Genomic DNA, 22,637 nt, shown 5'->3' with positions numbered 1-22,637 from the left:
CTGTGACCTCCCTTAAATATAAGTTAGTATAGCAATGGTTCGATGCAGCTGACCTTCAAAATAGGCCACCACTTTTTTTCAGTGTTTCTATTTTCTCATATTTTATTTCCTAAGTACTGCTGAGGGGCCCCACTTAGTGGCATTCCCCCCTCAACCTAAAGAGGTTTCAAGAGAACCTCCGAACTGGAAGACCTGTTCTGTAAGTTTATCACATGTTCAGTGAATGTTATATCTTGTGTTGTTTGTGTTGTGAGGGCTTTGACTGAATTCTTAAAGGTACAAGAAAACATATTTATGGTGACTAATGTGAATGCAGTATTATAATATACAGTCTTGGAATGTGAATGGCATAAACAATCCCATCAAAAGGAGCAAAATAGTTGCAAAGTTGAAACGAGAAAAAATGAATATAGTTTTTCTGCAGGAAACGCATCTCTCTGCTATAGAACATGAGAAATTTAAGAAAATTGGATATAGAAATACCTTTTTCTCCTCACACAGGACAGGAAAGAAAAGGGGAGTAGCCATTCTTATTCCAAATTCTGTTTGTTTTGAATTGATCGCAGAACATAAAGACAAAGAGGGTAGATTTGTCCTAGTCAAGGGAAAAATAGAGCAGGAAGAAGTTACTTTGTGTAACGTGTATGCACCCCCTGGTAGCAACATCTCTTTCTTCAGGGAGGTATTTAACCTCATTGCTGCAGAAACATGTGGCACATGTCTATGTGCAGGGGACTTTAATTTACTTCTTAATCCTAAATTAGACACAACAAATCGAGTGAGAAGAAAGAATCTCTTAGAAAAACAAATAAATAAAATTCTTCAAGACCTTGGACTAATTGATATTTGGAGATATTTACACAAACACATTAGTGATTTTACCTTTTACTCTGCAAGGCATAATATATACTCTAGAATCGATTATATCTTCATGTTTAGCAGAGATTTCCATAAGGTGAAATATTGCACAATTGGACAGAGAGATATTTCTGATCACTCAGGGATAACTTTGAAATTTACTTTAGATAGAAATCCTAAAACTACTTTATGGAGGCTGAATACTGGTTTATTAAATAGTAATTCATTCAAAACTGAAATGGCCAAGGAAGTAGAAACTTATTTAGAACATAATGATAATGGAGAAGTCAGTCCTGCAATTCTATGGGATGCAGCAAAAGCATTTCTTAGAGGAAAAATCATAGCTAAGTGTGCTTGGCTAAAAAAGATCAGCGATAAAAAGCTGTCAGACTTGCAGAAGCAATTAAAAAATCTTGAGCTACTTCATACTACTAACAACGACCCCTCTTTACGTGAGCAAATGAGGCCTGTTAAGCAGCAGATAGACAAAATTCTTAGTGAGGAAATTGAAAAAAAAATGAAATTCCTAAGACAGCGATATTATGAGGCAGGGCCTAAAGCGTCTAAAATACTTGCATGGAGAATTAGAAAACAGCAAGCAGAAAACTCAATTCACAAAATTAGGGATCCTATCACAAATAAGGTAACTACTAAATTAGAGGAAATTCAGAGTGCATTTGAAAAATAGGTGGCCAATTGATGGGCAGGCACCAATTTAATTGGCACCAATCACAACTTAAATATCTTGGTGTCTCATTGACAAAAGACCTTTCACAACTATATGATGTTAATTATAAACAGATAAATAAGAAAATATATGATGATCTGGGCAGGTGGAGCTTGCTCCCCCTCGACCTCGGCAGTAAAATTCGGACAATCAAAATGAATATTCTCCCAAGATTATTATACTTATTTTCAGCACTTCCAATAGAGGTTCCTGCAAAACAGTTCAGAGAGTGGGATAAACATTTTTCAAGATTTATTTGGAACAACAAACGACCAAGGGTGAGATACTCAACTTTACAACAGCCGGGGGAGAGGGGTGGCATGGCCCTGCCTTGTCTTAAAGATTACTATCTGTCAGCTCAGCTGAGGTATCTTGTATGTTGGTGTAACCCATCTTATGAAGCTAGGTGGAAAGATATTGAGCTATCTTTAATTGAAATACCTATCCAGTCAGTTCTGGGTTGCCCTGGCAGGTTTAATGATGTTCACCATCTACATAATCATTGTACTAGTTTCTCTCTGAAAATGTGGTCAGATGTAGTAAAGAAATATCAGCTCTGTAGAGAGATTGGAGTGTTGAGCTGGCCTGCATTCCATCCACACTTCCCTCCAGCTTTACAGGACCATAGGTACAAACAATGGACTAAGCGAGGAATCACCTCCTTCTGTAGGATAATAAAGAATGGAAACCTAAAATCTTTTGAGGATTTGCGTAAATCTTATGAGTTGGGTAAAGAAGATTTTTATCGTTACTTGTATTCTACCTTTTTGGAGGGAAGTGAGAGAGTTAATTGTGGAAACTCTGGACATAATATTTGACTTTTCTTTTAGCTGTTTATATCTTGGAGAACTCCCTGAAGGTCTCAGTAAAGGAGACACATACCTCATGAAGATTTTCATGGTTGCAAGTAAAAAAGCAATTACTAAATGCTGGCTCCAGAAGAATCCTCCTACCATGAGACTCTTAACAAACATTATAAACTCCATCCAGGCGATGGAGAACTTGACTTTTGTGCTGCGGCTTCAAAAGGATAAAGGAGAGGAATACTGGAAAAAATGGGATCGCTACAAACATAAAGACTCCTGATTCTATCTCACTCCATTCCAATCAAAAGCGAGAAATATTTGTATTTTGTACTGCACCTATGCTTAACTTTTCTTTACCTGCTTCCAAATGTGTGCACTGTCGTGTCCTAGCCCTCTTTTGTTCACTTGTCTGTTGTTTTATGCTCATATATAAAACGAAAAATAAAGTATAAAAAAAAGACATTTTAAGGCCATGGGGAATGTTTTCATGACAAACCATGTTTTAGTGAATGTAATAAGATACTAGAGTGTGACTTTAATATATATATGCTTAATATTTGTCTACTGTATGGATGGATATTTGCATGTAGTTGCTTGGATGGATAGACAGATGGAGGGACGAGTGCATCGACAAAGAGAAGAATGTGCAGACAGAGAGAAGTCGTTTTAGCTTTATCCAACCTAAAGTTCTGTTGGATGCCTTGGAATCGGACCAGGACCCTCCACACAAACACAAACACACACACACAAACACACATACACACACACACACACACACACACACACACACACACACACAAACACAGGCAAAAATATTTTCTCCGGTAGTCCCTCAAATTCATTGGTGATTCACTGCGTTTCCATTCCTCTCCTGTCACCTCTCCCCTTACTCATGTTGTTTTCTCCCCTAACCCCCCCTTCCCACAACCAGCCCCCAAACTATTCTCTGACAGCTACAGGCAGCGGTGATGGAGTGACTGTGTGTGTCTCATTGTTTGTCATGGAAATAGGATTTCAGCAGATGGATGGAGAGATTCTGGAGGAGAAATGCAATCTAAAAGGAAAGCAGCACAGAGAAGGATGGATTGTTATCGGTACAGGCTTCCTCTGTCCCAAATAAGGGGAGTAGTGAGACGGTTGTGCTTTGTGTTCCCATATCAATCGGTCTAGTTGTAATATTGAATATTCAGATATGCTTACACCCTCAATACGTTCGCACAACACACACAAACATGCACACTCTGCCCTCGCACTCTCTGATTAGACAGTATTTATAAGGATGCCACGGTTCATCACGCATATTTAATGCGATAGAAATGCACTAATTAATGATGGCTCTCTCTTTAGCTCACACTCGCCTTTATTAGTTTAAAGCCGAATGATGGAGAAAACGGAGAGTGATGTCGTAATGGAGAAGTATTTACCAGCTTGACTACTGTCTAACTGATCCCCCTGCATCTCTTCTCAGTAGAAACTATAATTATATGTTTGGTCTGCAGAGCTTGCCTTTGCGAGTGTAAGCATTGAATGAGAGTGTGTGAAGAGGAGGGAAATCTTTTACAAGATCTTGGACGTTGTCAAAACAAGCAGTGTACATCTTATGATGGCTTATGGATATGGACATAACTGAGCAGTACCACCAGAAGACCTGTGAGGGGCCAGTGTAGCCAAGTGAGACAACAATAGGAGACTAGGAAAAAATGAGACAAGCTTTGCGAGTTGGTAAGAAACTATATGATGTTACTTCACTGAGACACAGGGATAAGGACCTTCTCAAGAAGTACATATCACAACCTCGTCCACCTTCACCATGTTTGTGTCAGAAACTCACTGCCCTCCAGTGAATGTATTGATTAACAACCAAACCAGCGTAAAGGATACAGAAGTACGTGGGCAGTGAGGGTTACATCATTTGTAATGGATGCTTCTGATTTTGTACGTTAAGAAAACATAAATGAGCCTTTACCCGGTCTGGCTCTCTACTTAGAATCTTTGCATTTCACCTCTTCTTCTCTTCAACTTTTTCGTCCCAGCTCCTCCGTACATCTTGTCCTCAGATCATCACCGAGGTAGCGGTTTGATCAGAGGTTGCAGGGATTAGTGAAGTTAGCATTTGCTCTTGTTGGATCAGCAACACATAATGGTAAACAGATGAATGTGGCAGCAGGTTGAGGGAAACACCATGTGTGTCAGATCGTGCTCCTATGCTGACAGTCCAAAGATTTGCAGCAGTTCAGCGCGTGCAATCACTCCTGCGTGTTTGCCGGGAGCCACTGGTTCAAGCTGGGTTCGAACATTTGTACCGATATAAATATCCCTGCTCACACAACACCTGCGTCTCAGACTGTGTCATCAGCACCACCTTCCCTGTGTTGTGTTTCCACACCTCGGTCGGGGTTTGAGGTGGTGGTGCTCTCACGTCACAGCCTCAGACTTTGGAGAGGAAGAGACGTCTGGTGTGGAAATTTCTATATGCACATGCGAATGCATCTGGATGTAGAGGTGGATATTAATAACAGAAGCCAGATGAAGTGAATATCCAGTGAAATGTTGTGTGTCTTTGTTTGTGTTCCATCTGTGCTGAGCAGGTAAGTGTCATGGTGATCAGGAGAAGCTCGACAGGCGCAAAACGGAACTAATTAAAGTGCTAATGAGCTCAACTTTTTAAATCAAGCGTTGGTAATCATATACATGAGGTTTTGCGAGACATCCGTATATACAGTACCACACTGCCATATACTCGCAGCAATGTTAATGACTTTGCTGAGGCAACTGAGCTCACTCTGCTTTGATATTTTAATAAATGTAACCCACCTATTCCTATGTTAATCAGGTGAGGGCCCTGAGCTCTTCAAGCAAGTTAACTTCCTATATAAAGTTAACTTTTATGATAAAGAATAATTAAAGCAATGTTGGCCTGTATCTTTTTTCCTGTATGAACTCCTGTGAACTGTGACACCCACCACTAATATTAAGTTAGGTTCACTTTATCTCCACCAATTAAACACAGTGTAATCCAAATAGCCAATTAGCATACTGCGATAGGATTGATTTATCCCACCTTTCACCACAAACAAACTATTTACCTCCTACACTTATGTACTCATAGGAAATACCCCGAGATAACTCTAGGATCAGTTTGAGAAATACACTTTTTACCTGCTTTACCTGCAATTTAACTTTTTCTCTCTTTCCGATAAATTGAATTCCAGCCAATTAAAATAGCTGATGGAACTCCACTGAAGTAAAGGTGATTGAAGATAGGATTTGAAGCTCTGAGCATCTGCCTCTCTTTCTGTCAATGAAGAGCAGGTGTCCATAGATGTTGTTTTTTTCCTGCTTTGTCAAATGAGCTTTTAGCATAGACATAGTGCTTTGCTTGCGATTCTACCAAATAGACTCATGGTTGGTTGGTTGGTTGGTTGGTTGGTTGGTTGGTTTGTTGGTTGGTCTGTTGGTTGGTTAATTGGTTAGTTGGTTAGTTCATTAGTTAGTATGGTCCACTGCTGTGTCATGGAAAGCCGGAGTCTAAGTCAGTACATATATATGTCTACAAAGTCTATAGTCTGAACAGTCACTCGAAAACAATTTGACGTTGAAAAGAGCTTGAAAAAGAATTTAGGAAGAAGAATAAAAGACAGAATAGTTGGAAAGGTATCAAGCACCATATAGCGCAGCCATTTCTCTTTGACTCACTTCCTTGATTTTGATTGATAACTGCGGATGAGGAGTGTGTGTGTGCTGCAGTGAAGGAGTGCAGAGCGAATATTGTTTCTTTATCTGACGAGGCAGAGTGGAAGGCTTCAAATACATTTTTTGAGTACCTTTGCCTCCACCACACCAATAACCTTTATTATTCTCTGAGTGGTGTGTGTGTGTGTGCGTGTTGCGTGCGTGTGTATGTGCTTGCGTGTATGCGTGCGTGTGTGTGTCAGTCACATTTCTTCTTCCACAGTGAAACTCCCATCTGTCTGCTGCTCATTTATTTTTGTCTGGAGTCCGATTCAACATACTGCAGAGTAAAACATTCGCCTCCACCTTTGATCACCTTCCTTTCATTTCATTCATCGTACAAAGGACTAAGAAAATGAGACATCTTTGAATATAACAAAGACATTTGGACCTTTTTACTTATCTTTTGACATTTGGTCGAGTTGGTGTCTGTTGGCACAAATGGCTCATACACATGACAGAGTCCAACACGGCACTACGCCTGACATTATTCAGCCAGTTGGAAAACCCCAACCTGAATTGTGTGATACAATGTGTAGGTGTTTGATTTAGCAAAAGCTCCTTGTTTACACCAGGGCCATGCATCTACATATTGCGACTAAGGTCGGAATACTCCATGTCTTATTATCATATATTGATTATACAGAAAATGAACTTGTTCAGGTTAAGGTCATCGGGAAAAATGCTCTTGACATGGCAGTATCTAATACAGAACATTGGCTGAAATGGGTTTATATATCAAAATTAGTGTCCATGTAAACGTTGTAAGTGTTTCGAGCTGACATAAAATGATCCTGCTCGTGATGAAGGCATAAATCATTTGACTGGTTATGGTCATTTTTTTAAATGATGGTTACATTTCTCGCTGCTGCTGCTGAACAAAGACATTGACAAAACAAAAAGAGCCTTTAGTGAATGAGTGGTGTAAACCCTGGAGCCTTATTGAAATTTTCCTGGCGATTTTGTCTCACAGCTTCACAGAGAGCATGCAGGAGGACAGATTGCGTTCTCTCTCTTCTGCCTCCACACTTCCTATCCTCTCCAAACACATGCCAGTAGTGTGGGGATTTTAAACCCAGAGTGCTGACCAGCGTGTACGGTGCCTGCAGAGCGTTTTATAGTAGATCCTATTTACACTGTCCTCACCAGGAAAAACAAGCTGCATCGGCCATTTGTTCCAACACTGAAGACAAATTATGTTTACGGTTTCCTGACAAGCTACTCGTGTGACTAGGATCGTGTGGTGGTGAAGCAAAGCCTCTTGGGAGAACGGTTTTTCCTGCTTTTATTCACAGTCAAGCTATTAAAGTCTAGAGAATAACCTTAAATCTTACAAAGGGCCGCTATAAACGGCCCTGTGTAAAAACAGATCAGCCAACTTGAAAACATGTTAATTTCATAAGAAAATTGTTTTCTTTCCTGGATCAAGACATTGATCAAGGACTTTAATAATTACATAAAAATGGCAAGAAATGTTACACTAACAATATTACTAGAAGCTTAATAAAATCCAGGACCAATTCTCTACATTTTAGAGTTTATTTTTTAATGGTTACATTTAGCAGTCACTGGCAATGAAATGCTTGGGTCACAGGCTCTCTTCTAGCGATGCTCAGGATTTTACAAGCAAAAGTAAATATAGAATAATATAAATATCACATAGAATATCGGATATATATTATATATACATCTTAATCGTCTTATGCCTGGGGGATGAAACTGTCTCTGAGCCTGGTGGTGCGGGCCCGGAAGCGGTCAGATGGCAGCAGGCAAAGCAGAGGCTGTAATAAGCTGTTTGTTTGTATAAATTTTTTGGCAAACAGTCGAAGTAGATCACGTTATTTATGTGGTAGGATTCGCTGTCCTCTGAGGACTGCAGGAGTAGGTCAAACCTGAAGCAAATGATTTAGTAAATGCTGATCTCCACCAAGGACAAACAGTCTCCCTTAATTCAGCACCAAATCCACCATGTTTGTTTGGACATAGTTTTTAGGGGGGGATCTGCAACAAATTGCACACGCTCGTTGATATAGGCCCCCTAAATGTGTTTTATTTCTGTCAAGATTGATGAATTACTCAAAATGATGATAACCCAAAACAGTCTTGACCCATCCTTCCACCAACATTCATACAAATCTCTTGAGTAGTTTTTGTTTAATCCTGCAACCAACAGACAAGGGTGAAAACATACAAAATTCATAGAATGGCATTGTAGAGTGCAAACATCTGCCACGGTCCAAGACTCTGGATATGATCTGGACCTGCACCAACATTTTTTAAATCCATTCAATCGTTTTTGCGAAATCCTCCTGAGACACAAACGAATGGACAGGGGTGTAAATCTCCATGGTTAATGTAAAAATAATCTCACTCTTCAGGTAAAAACTTGTGGTCCTCTCTCTCCGACTTCGTCTTTCTACCTGTCTCTCTTCTATCTGTAATTGTCTTCCTGTCCGTGCAGACAGTGTATTACTGATCATTATCTGGTCTAACCTTAACTCACTGCCACTGCGATTGTTCTGGAGAGCCGATAGCTCCGGGCAAAGAAAATCAAACAGGCCCTTGTATCTTTTTAATGAATCTGACCTTCTATCTTCCTCATATCTCCTCTACGACTGTCTCAGTCCATTTCTTGCTCCTTCGGTTACCTTGTTAAGAAGTGTCAACTCACTCCGCTGCCTCCCATTTCTTCTCCCTCTCTGTTCCGAGCCGTCTTTCATCTTGATCCAATCTCATCACACTCCTGTTGTCTCAAGGTGATCGCCACCCGCCGCTCCTCTCTCTGGATCTAATGTCAACGCCTTCTCTTGTATATGACAAAATCGGTTAATTATTTAAGAAAGATAAAGGAGACCTATGGGAGGATTCAAAGCCTAATGTGATAGTCGCAGTTGTATATTAAGAAGTCTGGAGGACACATTTATCTATTGACCTAAACCAGCCGGGATGAATCGACACCATGTTTAATTTGGGAAAGGACAAGTCGATCACCTACTAATGTGGCCACCACAGCATCTATGGCAGAAGAGTGTTACATTATGTTTGTGTGAAGCTAATAGGGAACAAAGGAGATAAATCTCAAGTACGCAAAAAGCATGATAATTAAACTGACACATCTGATAAACATTTAATGGGATAAATGATGGGTGTGTGGCTGTGTGTGGCAGATGTTTTCAAATGGGATATTTTCGTGACATAATAGACATTTAATGTACCGGTGGGATACAAAATGGATCGGATAAGTACAATGCTTCAGTGTAGATGTGGTCTGACTGGAGAAATTGTTGATGTGAATGTTTAAGGTCTTTCTTTCGTTCATGCATGTGTATTTATGTAGTCATTGAATCAGTGTGGCTGACTGAACAAATATCATCTGATCACAGTCTAAATCCACTTAATATCCATTAGATCCATTCGTTCTCCAGAATTAACCGAAACAGTGATGAGGTGTGGCGGACAGGGCCTTGAGGCAGAGGAGGAGCGTGAGGTGACACAGAGCTGGTTATTGTACTTTTTCCCACTGACTTGAGCTGCTTACCGACACTGACAACAACTATAGCAGCAGTGTGTGTGTGTGAGTGTCACCACTCAGGAAGGTAATAAAGTTAATTTAAACCCTTGGCACTTATCGCCAAGTCATAACTCAGTCGAATCGGAACACGCTGATGTTATAGCTGCTCATATTTTTAGAGTCTGAGGATATTATTATCTCCAATGTTCGTCACAAAGCAGGTCCATAAATTCAGCGAGAAGTCATACAAAATGAAGCTACTTAAAACCTGCTTGACAATCGTCACATGCTTGAGCTTTTATCAGTTTCATAAATCAGTTATCCACTTGTCTCCACATCTCTTGCTTCACATATTAAATGTAAGTAGTTTATTCAGCATTATATGAAAGGTTACCATTTACAAAATTAAAAAAAAAATTAAAAACACAGACAGCATAACCGATTAAATCGATGGCAACATTGTGCCTCATTCTTTATCTTATTTTAAGGATCATTCTGGCGATTCTCTAACCTGCAGTCCAATAATAACTTCTTCTTCATGGCATAGTTTTTATTGATCTCGGTTTTGTGATTTTTCTTTTAGAAGAAGTTCAGCAAATAGGAAGTCTCTCTCCGACATTAGCTTTATAAAAAAGTTTAACCGCATAACAACAGATGTCCAAGTTAGTCTGAAAAACTCATTAGAATTCACAGACATGTGAGACAGCAGAGACGAGGAAGTACTGGCTCAGAGGGAGAGGTGTAGGAAGGAAGACTGATAAGAAGGTATCCCCCCCAGTCATGAATCAGTTTGATATTTGACCTGCCGCTCTGATCGATAGCTTCTACTAAAAGCCGCCTGTGTGTCTGGTGGGCTGTCTACTCCCTCTTCATCCTGGATAAAAGTCCACTGTCATCCAGTCTGCGGTGGGTTGGAAGTGGTGTCATCTTTGGCAAACCCCGGCCTACAGTTTGTCTCTGTCTCTGTGAACACAAGTGCCTCCTCTGTAACTATTAGGAAGTTACTGTGTGGATTAACTATTTAGAAGCATTCTGATGGAGAAGATTTCTCTGCAGATCGGACGTGGAAACTTCTTTGCCAAAGTCATTCAGCTATTCTTGCTGCTGCCAAGTTTCTGTCACCATCTATTGTTATACATGTTACATAGATCACTTTTTCTAAGACAATTACTCCCACTCCTTTAATTTGATGAGTGATAACCTGAGAAAACCAAACTCTGTTGATCCCTTTTTCTGTTGAGTTACAGGTGATTGCCATGGCAAATTGTTCTGTATGCAGACTTGGTTTCACACAGCAGTTGCACCTGTCATGACTTCACAGGGACTTTTGACACATCATTTGGACAGTCGGCTATCACATACAACACTTGAGGCCAACACCATAACTTGCTATGTTAATGAAAGTGGAAAAACAAATCTAGATCCACGCCAACATGTTGTGGGTCCTTTCAAATAGCTGATGCACATCCCCTCTACAAAATGTTATTGAAATCGATTCAGTAGTTTATGTGTTTATGTACAGAGTTTCAAGGGTGCATATATATATGTAGATATATATATAACAAAAAGTTGCCTGACATTGGAAACACATTTTGTGAAATGAATAGTGAGAGACCCTTTGTGCGATCGGCCGAGACAAATGGTTAATTTAGTGCTGTGGTATCCAGCTCTTTGTCACATGACACCTTGTAACAAGGCATAGTTTTTTAGGCCTGATTAAGTCAAATAACGCTTTTTAAAAAAGCTGTGGGAGGAAGGAAAGAACATAGTTTCTCTACAGTTTACAAAAAAACGCTGACTCACAACTTGAGGAGTTGGAAACTGCACTGGAGTACGAGAACGAATCCTTATGACTAAATGTTGACGAGCTCGTCTTGCAAATTTAATGGTTTTAGCATCGGGGCCGGGGGAAAATTGACCCGACAGGTTTAATGCAAGAGTCATATTTTGTATTTATTTGGAGAAGGAATGTTGGTTCCTTCTCTATCTGCACACACTGCATATGCACCAACAGCGAGTCACAGTGTATGAGTTCTACACACTTTATAGATCAGGGACCGACTCGGGTTCGGCTGCAAGATCAGCATTTTCCCGCTGATCTTTCTCTGGAGATCATTCATTTATGAGTCGATTTATTAATGTGGTCACATTAATGTTTGGAAGGAAGAGGGAAGAAAGTTTATTTTTATCAAGGAAATCAGGCCAATCCAAAATATCTGTACTACTACTCCTAGGACTTTTTTTTCAGTACATTACTGCTCAGAAGATTTCACAGAAAGAACTCTGTCTAAACTACTTTTAAAAATTAGTGAACAAATTCACTCCTCTGTTTTTAGGTGAGTAAAGGAATCCTCGGGTCCAGCTCTTAGAGAACTCACTCTCTGAGTTAAACTTTTTTTCTATGAAGTGACCATGAGACAGCTTTTCAACTGACAGCTGCAACATCGGCTCCCACATGATGTCTTGTTCTGTCATCACCGGGTCATCTCTGCAACTCCTGTGGAAAACCATTGATGATGGTTGTGTGCACGCCTGACCACGATGTGGCTCGGAAAGAAAGGAAAGGCCATTTGATCTGCGCACTGTGTCCTACTGTGCGTGAATATTTTCAGTCCCAGCTTTCTGACTCATTGCCCAACAAAAGGGCTCCTAACAGAGGCAGCAGTGTCGGGGCTGTCCAGAACAATTTGGGTCACACTGTGAAGAAGTGATAAGAAGGGTCCTCTGAGACTCGTTGTGGGTCAGAGTGTCCACAAGAGACTGCCGATAAAAAAATGGGGGCAGTGAAGTCAGAAGAAGGGTTAAAGGGACAGAAGGAGATCCTGCAGGTGTGGGAAACTGCCAGGCTCCCGCTAGACATTTCAAAAAGCGTTCAAGAAAAAAGCTTTCTTTCTCTGTAATGAAGGAAAATACCTTAAATCAGTGGACTCATATGTTCCTCAGGTTGGTCCTATATGCCTGTCAGACCATGTTCAGAATGAACACAACACACATCCCTGACATGCAGCATGATGATTGTGAAGAGAAGTCGTTTTGGAAGGTCTTGGTTTCCGAGAGAAAAGGGAAACAAATTAGACATGCACGTATGTCTTTGGTTCACGGGACACACTGATGAAAAAGGCTAATCTTAAGCATCATTACAGCTGAAAAGAAGCAGATGTTCAGGATCAATTACGAGAACAAACGCACTCAGATGAAGTTTTCCATCTACAGCTGAAACCTCATTGAGAAGGAGAATCTGTGAAAGAGTGCAAGAGATACAATCAATCATTCATTCTCATATTCACGCGTAAGAGTCAATTTACAGTCTCCAATCAACTCTACCCCAATCTGCACATTAAGACTCCAACCGAACCCGGATTTGAACCAGGAAAAAACAACCTTGAAAGTATCAAAGGTTAAAATCACCACACAAAACGAAGAAGGACAGAGACACAAAAGTAGCCCCAAATATGGTATAATGTATGTGTTCAATAATTTAGTATGGCTCGCAAAGGATGTTATAAAAATTTAACTGGCCCTTGATAGGAAAAAGGTTCCCCCGCAGGCCTGCTGTACTGGGATGTTACAGGAGAGAAATGGGAAATGAAGCACTCAAAGCAATTTGAGTAAAGAGAAAGAAATAGGAGAGTGGGCCATTTCAAAGTGGGCTTCTCCATCTAAGAGAGAAAGTGAGTTAGGTAGAGTCAGGTGTGATGAGTCGCCTCGGCTGAAAGTCCAAAAAACTGACAGAGTTAGAGCAGAGAGAAAGGAAATGAAGAGGTGATAACAGCGCATGAGCAAGAAGAGAAAGAATCATTAATGCAGGGAGTGATTGAAAGGGCAATGTGGGAGAAGAGAGAGGAAGACGATGGGGGGGAAGCATGGTGGAGTGAAGGACTGCCCAATGAATGAACAGAGGGATAAACCTTCAGGAGTTTGTGTTCAGGAAAGTGTAACACGCCGCTGATCCACTTCTGCCTGTGGGAGTTTTATTTAGGAGGTGAAGACAGATAATGTTCAGCTGTTGATATTTCGCTTCCTCTTTTCTTCTCTCCACACAGTGGGAATGAAGAGTGGGCTGAATTGTTATCTGTCTGGTCCTGGAGGGCTGTATCACACACAAACACACACACAAACCCAGCCACAAGCACACACACATACACACACACACACACACACACACACACACACACACACACACACACACACACACACACACACACACACACACATACATGCACACCTTGGGATTGCAGCTAATATCACAAGGATGCCCGGCCACATTAAAGTTATTTTGTCTTCTTCTCAGATCCGGTCTATTTACCTGGGGCGTCCACTGCTGATTAACAACTCTGATAATAATATAACAATCGCCTGACAGAGTGACTCACTAAACAACAAAACTCCTCCGACAGGAGAGACGCTACAGACGTCTTTAACCACCGACAGCAAACTGTGATCCAGACTTTCAAAGACTACCAACTTGCTCTGTTCTCTTTTAGAATAAAGGAAGTTTGTATAGCCACGAATTTGACGTTAAGAACAGGCAAAATGTGATTCGTTTTTAAATGCGCCTCTTTGTTCGAACCTCCGCCACGTTTTCTCAGCAGACTGCCTCAATTTTGCGAAGGGGACTCCACAGGAATGCTAATGGCCTCCTCCCTGCGTGATCCGTCCTCCACGGCCAGGCAAGCTGGAGCGTTCGCACTGGCAGGCTCCGTGCACATGTCCTTCAGGCGCATCGTCAAGCTCTCAGGAGAAAATGAATGGAACGGAAATATGTCAATCACATGCAGCGGAAAGGAATAGAAAGAAAGATGGAGATTGACAGACAGAGAGGCAGGCGGAGGCAGGAGTCGGCTTGAATTGCAGACAGACCCTGTCAGATCTGCAGGAATTTGTTTGAGCAGCACCACAGACGGGTTTATACTTTCAATTAGGGACGTCATTAAATATATTGTTTTGGGTTTGCGCTCCCTCTGGGTAGCTGCGTGGACAGCAGCGTTCAGTCGCTTGACGGCTCGACAGTGTTGGATCAGCTGTTGTTGTTGGTTAACAGTGTGATTCTGCATTAAATCACAAACACAGAGACAACTCCACCACCACCACAAATTAAATGCAACGATCAAGTGGTCTGTCGCTGCGAAGCGTTCAGGAATGTTTCCAGGCAAGAAGACATTCAGGATTTCCAGCAGACCTTCGTTTTGTGTGTGTGTCTGTGTGTGTGTCTGTTATAGAATGTGTAATAGCATAAAATCCTTCACTTGAACTGGAACATTAAATGTAAACAGTGAGATGACAGCAGACGAGGAAACTCAAACTAAACGGCGTCTACTGTATTTTTGTGTGTGTGTGTGTGTGTGTGTCTCAGATTGGGTTCCTATGGTTACTGACAAGAGATAGCAGCGGTTCAGTATGTGTTATCGCTCCTCTGTGTTTAGTCAAGAAGAAGAGTTGGATGAGAAAACGAAAGAGAGAACGCGGAGAGAAAAAGTAAACAGCAGAAATGAAATGGAAGTTTGATAAGGAGCAAGAAATTAGTTTTTTTCTTTGATGACAGCAGCGGATTGACTGCTTTTCCCTCTCCTCATTATTTTGTGTTGTTGTGCGTGTGTGTGTGTTTGTGTGTGTGTAGCGTGCACTGACACAGAGCTTCACAGTCTGGCTGCCAGACTGAAGGACTGGTTCGGAGTTCTCCACCTCGACGCCAACAGAGATCTCAAATCGTCTGACAGCTTCGATTCTGCCACTGGACGTGAGTACATCCCCCCGCAATGTCTCTGTGTGTGAGTGTGGTGTGTGTGGTGTGTGTGTGTGTGGTGTGTGTCTTCAGCCCTCTCCCGTTGAACAGTCATGCTTCTCAGCTGTCATGTCGGCTGGCAGTGATGTTGACAGCGACCCTGCTCTGTTCTCTGTAATGTCAACATGCCTGAACACATCTCAGTGTGACACGGACGTGTTCCCTGGTTTCAAAAAATGTTCACATCAATGATGGTTACTCTTTCTCGGTTATTCTTTTCTTTCTTTCCTTATCTAGACTTCGACACCAGCATCTTGCCCATCTGTAAGGACTCACTGGGCTGGATGTTCAACAAGCTGGACATGAACTTTGACCTCCTGCTGGACCAATCGGAGCTGAGCGCCATCTACCTGGACAAGTATGAGCTGTGCATGAAGCCCCTCTTCAACTCGTGCGACTCCTTCAAGGACGGCAAGCTGTCAAACAACGAGTGGTGTTACTGCTTCCAGAAACCTGAGGGTGAGGGACGGGCAGCAGGGGATAAGGGGTTAACATCTGTTTTTGTTACTTTACTGTGGTTTTAACCTGAATGTTATATCTCACTAAAAAGGTAAGAAATTAAGGTTGTCAGTCATTGATGAAGTGACTGGAAACAACTGATAACGGAAGAATTGGATGTTTTACTTCAAGAAAAGGGTTAGGGTTAGGGTTGTTCATGTGTAAAAGGTAAACACTGGAGGAAGTCCAGAGCTAAATCTGTGGACATCCTCCATAGTCTGAAGAACGGCTTAAATTAGTTATAGGACGGTATGAAACTGGAGTTATCAGAGCAGATGGTAGATGTAGATGATAAGAGAGGAAGAGACGTGCTGGAAACCGACGTGCCTGAAAAGAAAAAATTACTGTTTCACATTTTCCCCGAGTCCAGTGCGTGTCACAACAGCACAATTGAAAAGGTGCAGCGCCGAGGTCTAGACTGATAAAATAAAGAAGAAAAAAGAAATAGGCACGATCACCCAGTTTTCCTGTTTCTGCTGCTGATTCGAAACCGGAGCCGATACAAAAGTGTCCACTGGAGAGTGATTTGACCAAGGAGTGAATGGGAATTTCCATTCCCAGTGGAGACAAAAGCAAGATGTTTGTGTGTGTTTTTGACCATTTGAATAGGAAACTAAAGGAAGCATAAATAATATATTGTGTATGTTCGTTGGTTGCAGGACTGCCTTGCCAAACTGAAAAGAGCAGGATCCAGAATCAGAGTCGAAGGAAGAGCCTCATAGGTCAGTCTGAATGATTAATGGCCTTTGATGCTAACAAGCACACACACAAGCAACAAAGTGTGTCCCTTTTCACTTGACTCACACAGGCAGAAACACACACGTACAATAAAAAACATCCTGACATTTTGTACACGTGTCGTTTGTCCCCTACGGGCAGAACATTCACTGATCCAGCTCACAACAACAGCAGGAAAAAAAAAAGCTTGAAAAATGAGCTGAGACTGGGTCAAATGAAGGTAACAGAACACGTGTGTGTGTGTGTGTGTGTGTGTGTGTGTGTGTGTGTGTGTGTGTGTGTGTGTGTGTGTGTGTGTGTGTGTGTGTGTGTGTGTGTGTGTGTGTGTGTGTGTGTGTGTGTGTGTGTGTGTGTGTGTGTGTGTGTGTGTGTGTGTGTGTGTGTGCCTGTATTCTATTGAAAGTGATTGCTTCCCCTTAAACACGATGTATTGTTGTTGCCTTTCAACCTTCGAAGCAGTAATTGATTGTGGATCTCCCTCCGTGAACACACAACTTCGGTTGCAGCCACAGGACTCGTGCAGTGCATGTCACCTGACCTGGCATCAGATTTTTCCCCTTTACTTTTGTCGGTTTGGTCTTCCCAGAGCTTCCTGTCTCTTGTTATCGCTGCTTATGTTTCATTCCCTTCCTCCCTTTGATTCTAGGCTCTTATATTCCTCGCTGCAGCGAGGAAGGCTACTTCAAACCAACCCAGTGCCACGGCAGCACCGGCCAGTGTTGGTGTGTGGACAAATATGGCAACGAGATCGCTGGCTCCAGAAAACAGGGCAACCCCAACTGCGGTATAAAACCACAAACCACAAAACACACACACACACACATAAAAGGAAGCACAACAATATGCGCAAACACCCACAGATAATTCAGTTGAACAACAGTGAGGTTTGGCTGTGTTGTGTTTGTCCAAATTGGCTCCAAATAACGGCCTTTCACAGGCAGAGCTTTGATTCTTTTCTCTCCCCTTTGTTATCTGTTGAAGACGAGAATCAAGTCTGCTCTATTTCTTCGCTCGGTATCTCTCCTCGTCTTTATCCGAGCTGGCGTCTGATAAACAGTGATCATTTAAGAAATAGATAACATTAGGCATGCCTCTGGAGAGAGTCGGGCCGGTTTACCATCAGCCGTATGTCTTATTCTATCTCCCTGATATTTAGCATGTGTAGCTTTGAAAAAAGGCCAGCGTCTTGCAAGTCAAGTAGGAGAATCTGTCATGCTTGTGAGCAGAGAGCAGTGTCAGACGATTTGTAATAAATATGAATTTGGACCAGTGTCGGAGTTGCGCCTTGTAGAAAAGGATAAATACTTCACTGCTGTAGATGTTGCATTCAGACTAAGCCCTTGTCAACACTACTGCAGATGTTCTTTTTGAACAGATAATTTCCCCTGCTTTAAAAAAATTATCTTCCTCTACACGACCTTCATTTTACAAAATATCTGTGTCCAGAGGAGAACATGAAAACTAATACAAACACTTTGATAAGCACGCCTGGCCAGTAGGTGGCGACAAAACCTCCATCCAAGATCTGTCAAATGCCACAGTGGAACATGACAATGCTCAGTGAGCTTATTCTCCTGTCAACTGTCATATTAACACCATGGTTGCTGTTGTTTTCTGGCGCATGCTCATTACACAAATCAAAAACTGGGGAGGGGGACATCCTTTTTCCCCTAAAGCTTAATTTTGACATGGTTTCGCACAGACACAGAAAGCATTTGAAAAAAATATCTGTTTTAGTGAATTAAACAAAAAGTCTGCATTAGCGTGGACAGGGCAAAAAGATGTCACGATAAAGTTACAGTTCACCAGCAAACAGTGGACATTCAAAGGAAATGGTCAAAAAGTCAATGGACTCACAAATCAATGACTCAGGATTTAATAGTGGGGAAAAAAAGAGCAATAATTAGCAAGAATGAATCCTGGGAGACATACTGATTACCAATCAAACGGCCGACTCAAAGTCATAGATTACGCCCTGCTCGAATGCCAGTCTAGTCCAAAGCCTGTAATTGCAGCTTCCAGTATTGATGAAGTGTCTCTCTGGCCATCAGACACACACACACACTCACACACACACACACACACACACACACGTACACACACACACACACACACACACAGCAGTAGCTCTTTGTGTCCAGTCTAACAAGCTCAAGTCTAACTCTGAGTGGCCTCAGGCTGCAGCAGGATGGACGTGTCCCAATCGGCCCTGCACAGAGCCAACTGGTAGCAGAGCAGGGGCTCTCCACTGACTTGTCCAAAAAGACATCAGACCGATTTTAACACTGCGAGTGCCCCTCAACCCGAACACACTGACACCCAGGTGTAAACAGGTTATTTTGAACAGAAGGAGGCAGCAGTAGAGTCAGCGGCTCCTGTTTGGTCTGCAGCTGCACCAGATCCCACCGGATTACCAGGTATAACTTGATGAATCTGGGCCGAGCCAGGCAGCGCTGAGAGAGCTACTTAATCAATAACTTGACTGTGTGTTACGTTGTGTTGAGGCTTGATAGACAGGAGCTTTGTGTTTGTTTTTTGTGCTGCCAACAAACAGATTTTATACTCTGGTCAGTCACACAGGGCTCTTATCAATATCAATTCAATGGACTAGTACAGTGCCCATCCTAAACCTGCCTGTTTGAAACGTTTGTTTGGACTGTGGTGATGCTGGTCGTAGCTTTGTTTCTGAAGCTGTAAGAGAGATGTGTTTTCAGTGCAGCCCTTAACCCGGGTCTCCTGACGAACTCATGAGGTTCAACATTCCACACACTGCAGAAAGCAGGGCGGGAGCATGCAAACACAACAAAATGCACACAGCACCAAACAGTAGACAGGTCATTACAATAAAATATGGATTTACTCATGACGTGGGCATTTTGGCTGAGAACTTGCATGTGTTTATTAGCAAAGTAAACTAAAATAGAATTTGCCTTAAATATACAAGAAATAATTGCTGCCATTCCATTTGTCATGCAAATTATTTAAAATTGAGGTTTGACATTTTCATCAGCCCTCCGCTCTTACTGTATGTCCAAACGTTTGTGCCCTTAATAGTAAAATGTCAAATGTGAAGCTGATAAAATGAACAGTTCTCAAGATGTGCAAGCCACATACAGACAAAGATTTCTGGAATTAGTTGATAGGTTTGTCCGGTATTTAGCTTTAAATTCAGACACAAAGAATATCTCAGGCTCTACCAAATAAGAAAGCCACTGGTGACATAGAAAGCAACCACAAGCTGCCGTATGAAGGGAGGAATCACACACTGCACAATTTCTGTTACTCAGAGTTCTTCCTGTTTGTCTATGATTTTGTGAACTTCCCCACAGACGAGGACCAGGAGACATCGGGGGATTTTGGCAGCGGCGGAGCAGTCATCCTCCTCGATGACCAGGAGGAGGAGCCATCACCGAGTGTCCGGAGCCGGCAGAAGAAGAGACGGGGCCGGATCCACCCCAGAGGCGCCATCTGGGACGACGAGGACGAGGAAGACGACAAGGATGACGAGGTTGGCTACGTTTGGTAGCTCCGCTTCATTATACTCTGCCATCAGCCCGACCAGGAAACTCCGTTAACTCAGCACAGATCTGAAGCCATTCCAATGTCTCCTCCTCTTCCTCCTGTTACCTTGGCAGCAGTCCGTCGTTTGGCTCCTGAACTTGCTCCTGTAATGCTCATCCCTTATTCAAATCTCTCTCTTCGGTGAAACTCAACCGACCTCTTCCTTTTCAAGTGTTTCCTCCGACAGCAAACAGAGAGCCTATTCGATTTCATCAACAACTGTCAAGCCCCCTGTTAGATTCTGTCCACGTTCTGTTTCCCCAAACCCGCCATCTTTAACCTCCTCTAACAAGGACTCTTCTCTGTTCTCTCTGTAACTCCCTCTATCTCCTTTAACCGCTTCTATCCCTCCTTCTTCTATCGCTGTGTGTCCATGTCGGGGCCTCTGGTCAGTCTGTGAGCCCACATATATTAGCTGATGTATTGGATGTAAATATGTTTCCTCCAGGAAAGGCCAGAACGGGGATTTCTTTCCCTGTTCCTCCATCAGCAGTTCATTCTTCACTCATTTATGTTCTGTGTCCCACTGTTGGGCTCCTTCATGTGTCCATTAACGTTTCCGCAATTCAACGCCCCCACTCCCAGGCTCTGAGATGCCCCCCCCACACACACACACCCCACGCCCCCCTCTCTCTCTCTCTCTCTCTCTCTCTCTCTCTGTCTCTCCCTCTCTGTTATTTCATGGAGGATTGTAAATTATTTAATCGTTGATCCTGAATGTCCAAGAAAGCCCGGGAAGCAATGAGATTAATGATGTATTGTCGTTGTTGTTGCATGTTCCTCATCGTGTTTCTGTAAAAGAGAGATTCCCTGGCCAGGTCTAGCTCTATGCATCTCAAACAGAAGGTGATGCCTCTTTGGCTGCTACAATACTTTGTTGCTATGTCGATGCTGTCTAGTGTCTCTTTGGTTCTTCTCCCAATCTCAGGAGGTAGGAAGTTGCATTGCAGAGGGATAGCGGTGTAGAAAGGCGAACTGCAAGGCCTACAGTCCAAAATCTGCAGCATCTCAGCCATCTATACTTTTACTGAGTGGTCAGTCGGCGCTGCTGAGGATGTTTGACTGTGCATGGACACTAGAGGGAAAAAAAAAAAGCTGCTCCTGAGCTGGGAGGACACATGAAGTCGGGCGAGCAGGGGAGAGGCTCTGTTCTGCCTCCCAACATCGGATATGTTCAGTAATTTGAAATTGAAATCTCCACCATGTCAACTAAGTGAACTTTTATTTGTAACTTTGAAAATTTAAGTAAAGTGGCACTTTGGGTGTCTTTTGAACCTTACAGCTCTGTGTCCGTGTGTCTGCTGTTCTACCGTTTACAACACCTCTCAAATTTCATATTATTTCGCCAAACCGTGATTGATCAAAGTGTCTTTTCCTCACTGAAGCCACAAACACATTTATATGAGTTTCCAGGGCTTTGGGTTTTATGTTTTTCTGAAGCCAAGATTTCTCTGAAATAGAGCAGTCAAAGCCCATCCATCAATTCTGACCTTTCTCCAACCTTGGGAACGCAGCCTCCCCCGTTAGAAGCAGATTTAAATGGTTGCCGCAGAAACTACCCTTATCATTTGCCTTTGAGAGTGTAGACCCACAAAGCCAGCAGTGCAAGCAAAAGAACATGAAAAGCTTAATGAGTGTTTTTGTAAAATCGCTGGCTAATGGGACAGCTGACCCCATTGGCTTGAAACGGCACGCTCAGCACTATGAAAACACACTGTAACAACAACCAGAAGCTGTGAGGACAACTGAGTCCTCTGGTTGGAAGCAGCCTAATAAGCAGTACACAACATACTCTGTCAGACACAATAGACGAGGGGTTTAACTATGTGCATCGAAATTAGGCCAAAATGTGGAGGGAGGTGTAAAATCACCCGATTCTGCAAAGTCTGCTGCTGTCCTAAGGCTACAGGACAAACCCTGTGAAGAAGATGTCTCAATTCTGCTGCTTTTTCCTGCATCGTATCTACATTATTCTAAGTCCCATAATGGCTTGTGTGAATTATGGACGTGAGTTCTGCTTATTCCACTGCATCTCCAAGGTTTAGCATAATCGTACAGGTGCTGTCCCTTTTACCATTAAACCATTTCCTCTTGTTTTCCACACTAATGCAGAACAAATGACTTCAAAAGTGCCAAAAAGAGCCACACCCAAATCTGGGCTATGTTGGCTTAATTTTTGAACAATAGAAGGAAGTGGATATGCATATACCGGTTGACAGGAGAATAAGCTCACAGGTGTAGACTTTATCGCCACCTAATGGCCCGGCCTGCTTTTTGAGCATTTGTAGTGTTTTTTGTTCCTCGTCCAGATAAACAGATAATTAGTAAAACAAAAGTGGGGAGCATGGGGGAAAATATCAGTTCAAACAAATATCACCAGTCGTGTAGACAGGGCCTGAGGCTCTGACTTGGCTGTCTTTGCTT

General features: G+C 42.3%; 1 protein-coding gene across 3 annotated transcripts in view; it reads left to right on the top strand.

Moving 5' to 3' along the window:
• The window catches only part of spock1 (SPARC (osteonectin), cwcv and kazal like domains proteoglycan 1), a 104,597-nt gene extending 83,103 nt beyond the window's left edge, over positions 1-21,494 (top strand). For 2 of the 3 annotated variants that reach the window (XM_062394391.1, XM_062394392.1), the window contains exons 8-13: positions 3,402-3,485; positions 15,252-15,371; positions 15,654-15,875; positions 16,574-16,636; positions 17,299-17,436; positions 19,982-21,494. In XM_062394391.1, coding sequence (XP_062250375.1) covers positions 3,402-3,485; positions 15,252-15,371; positions 15,654-15,875; positions 16,574-16,636; positions 17,299-17,436; positions 19,982-20,178 — 824 coding nt within the window. In that variant the 3' untranslated portion in view covers positions 20,179-21,494. The remainder of the gene's footprint in view (positions 1-3,401; positions 3,486-15,251; positions 15,372-15,653; positions 15,876-16,573; positions 16,637-17,298; positions 17,437-19,981) is intronic. The other variant, XM_062394393.1, reaches the window with a different exon arrangement.
• Positions 21,495-22,637: the final 1,143 nt, after the last annotated feature.

Source organism: Platichthys flesus, chromosome 8, assembly GCF_949316205.1.
Source record: "Platichthys flesus chromosome 8, fPlaFle2.1, whole genome shotgun sequence".
NCBI classification, from domain to species: domain Eukaryota; kingdom Metazoa; phylum Chordata; class Actinopteri; order Pleuronectiformes; family Pleuronectidae; genus Platichthys; species Platichthys flesus.
This window is presented reverse-complemented; position numbering and strand designations above follow the sequence as displayed.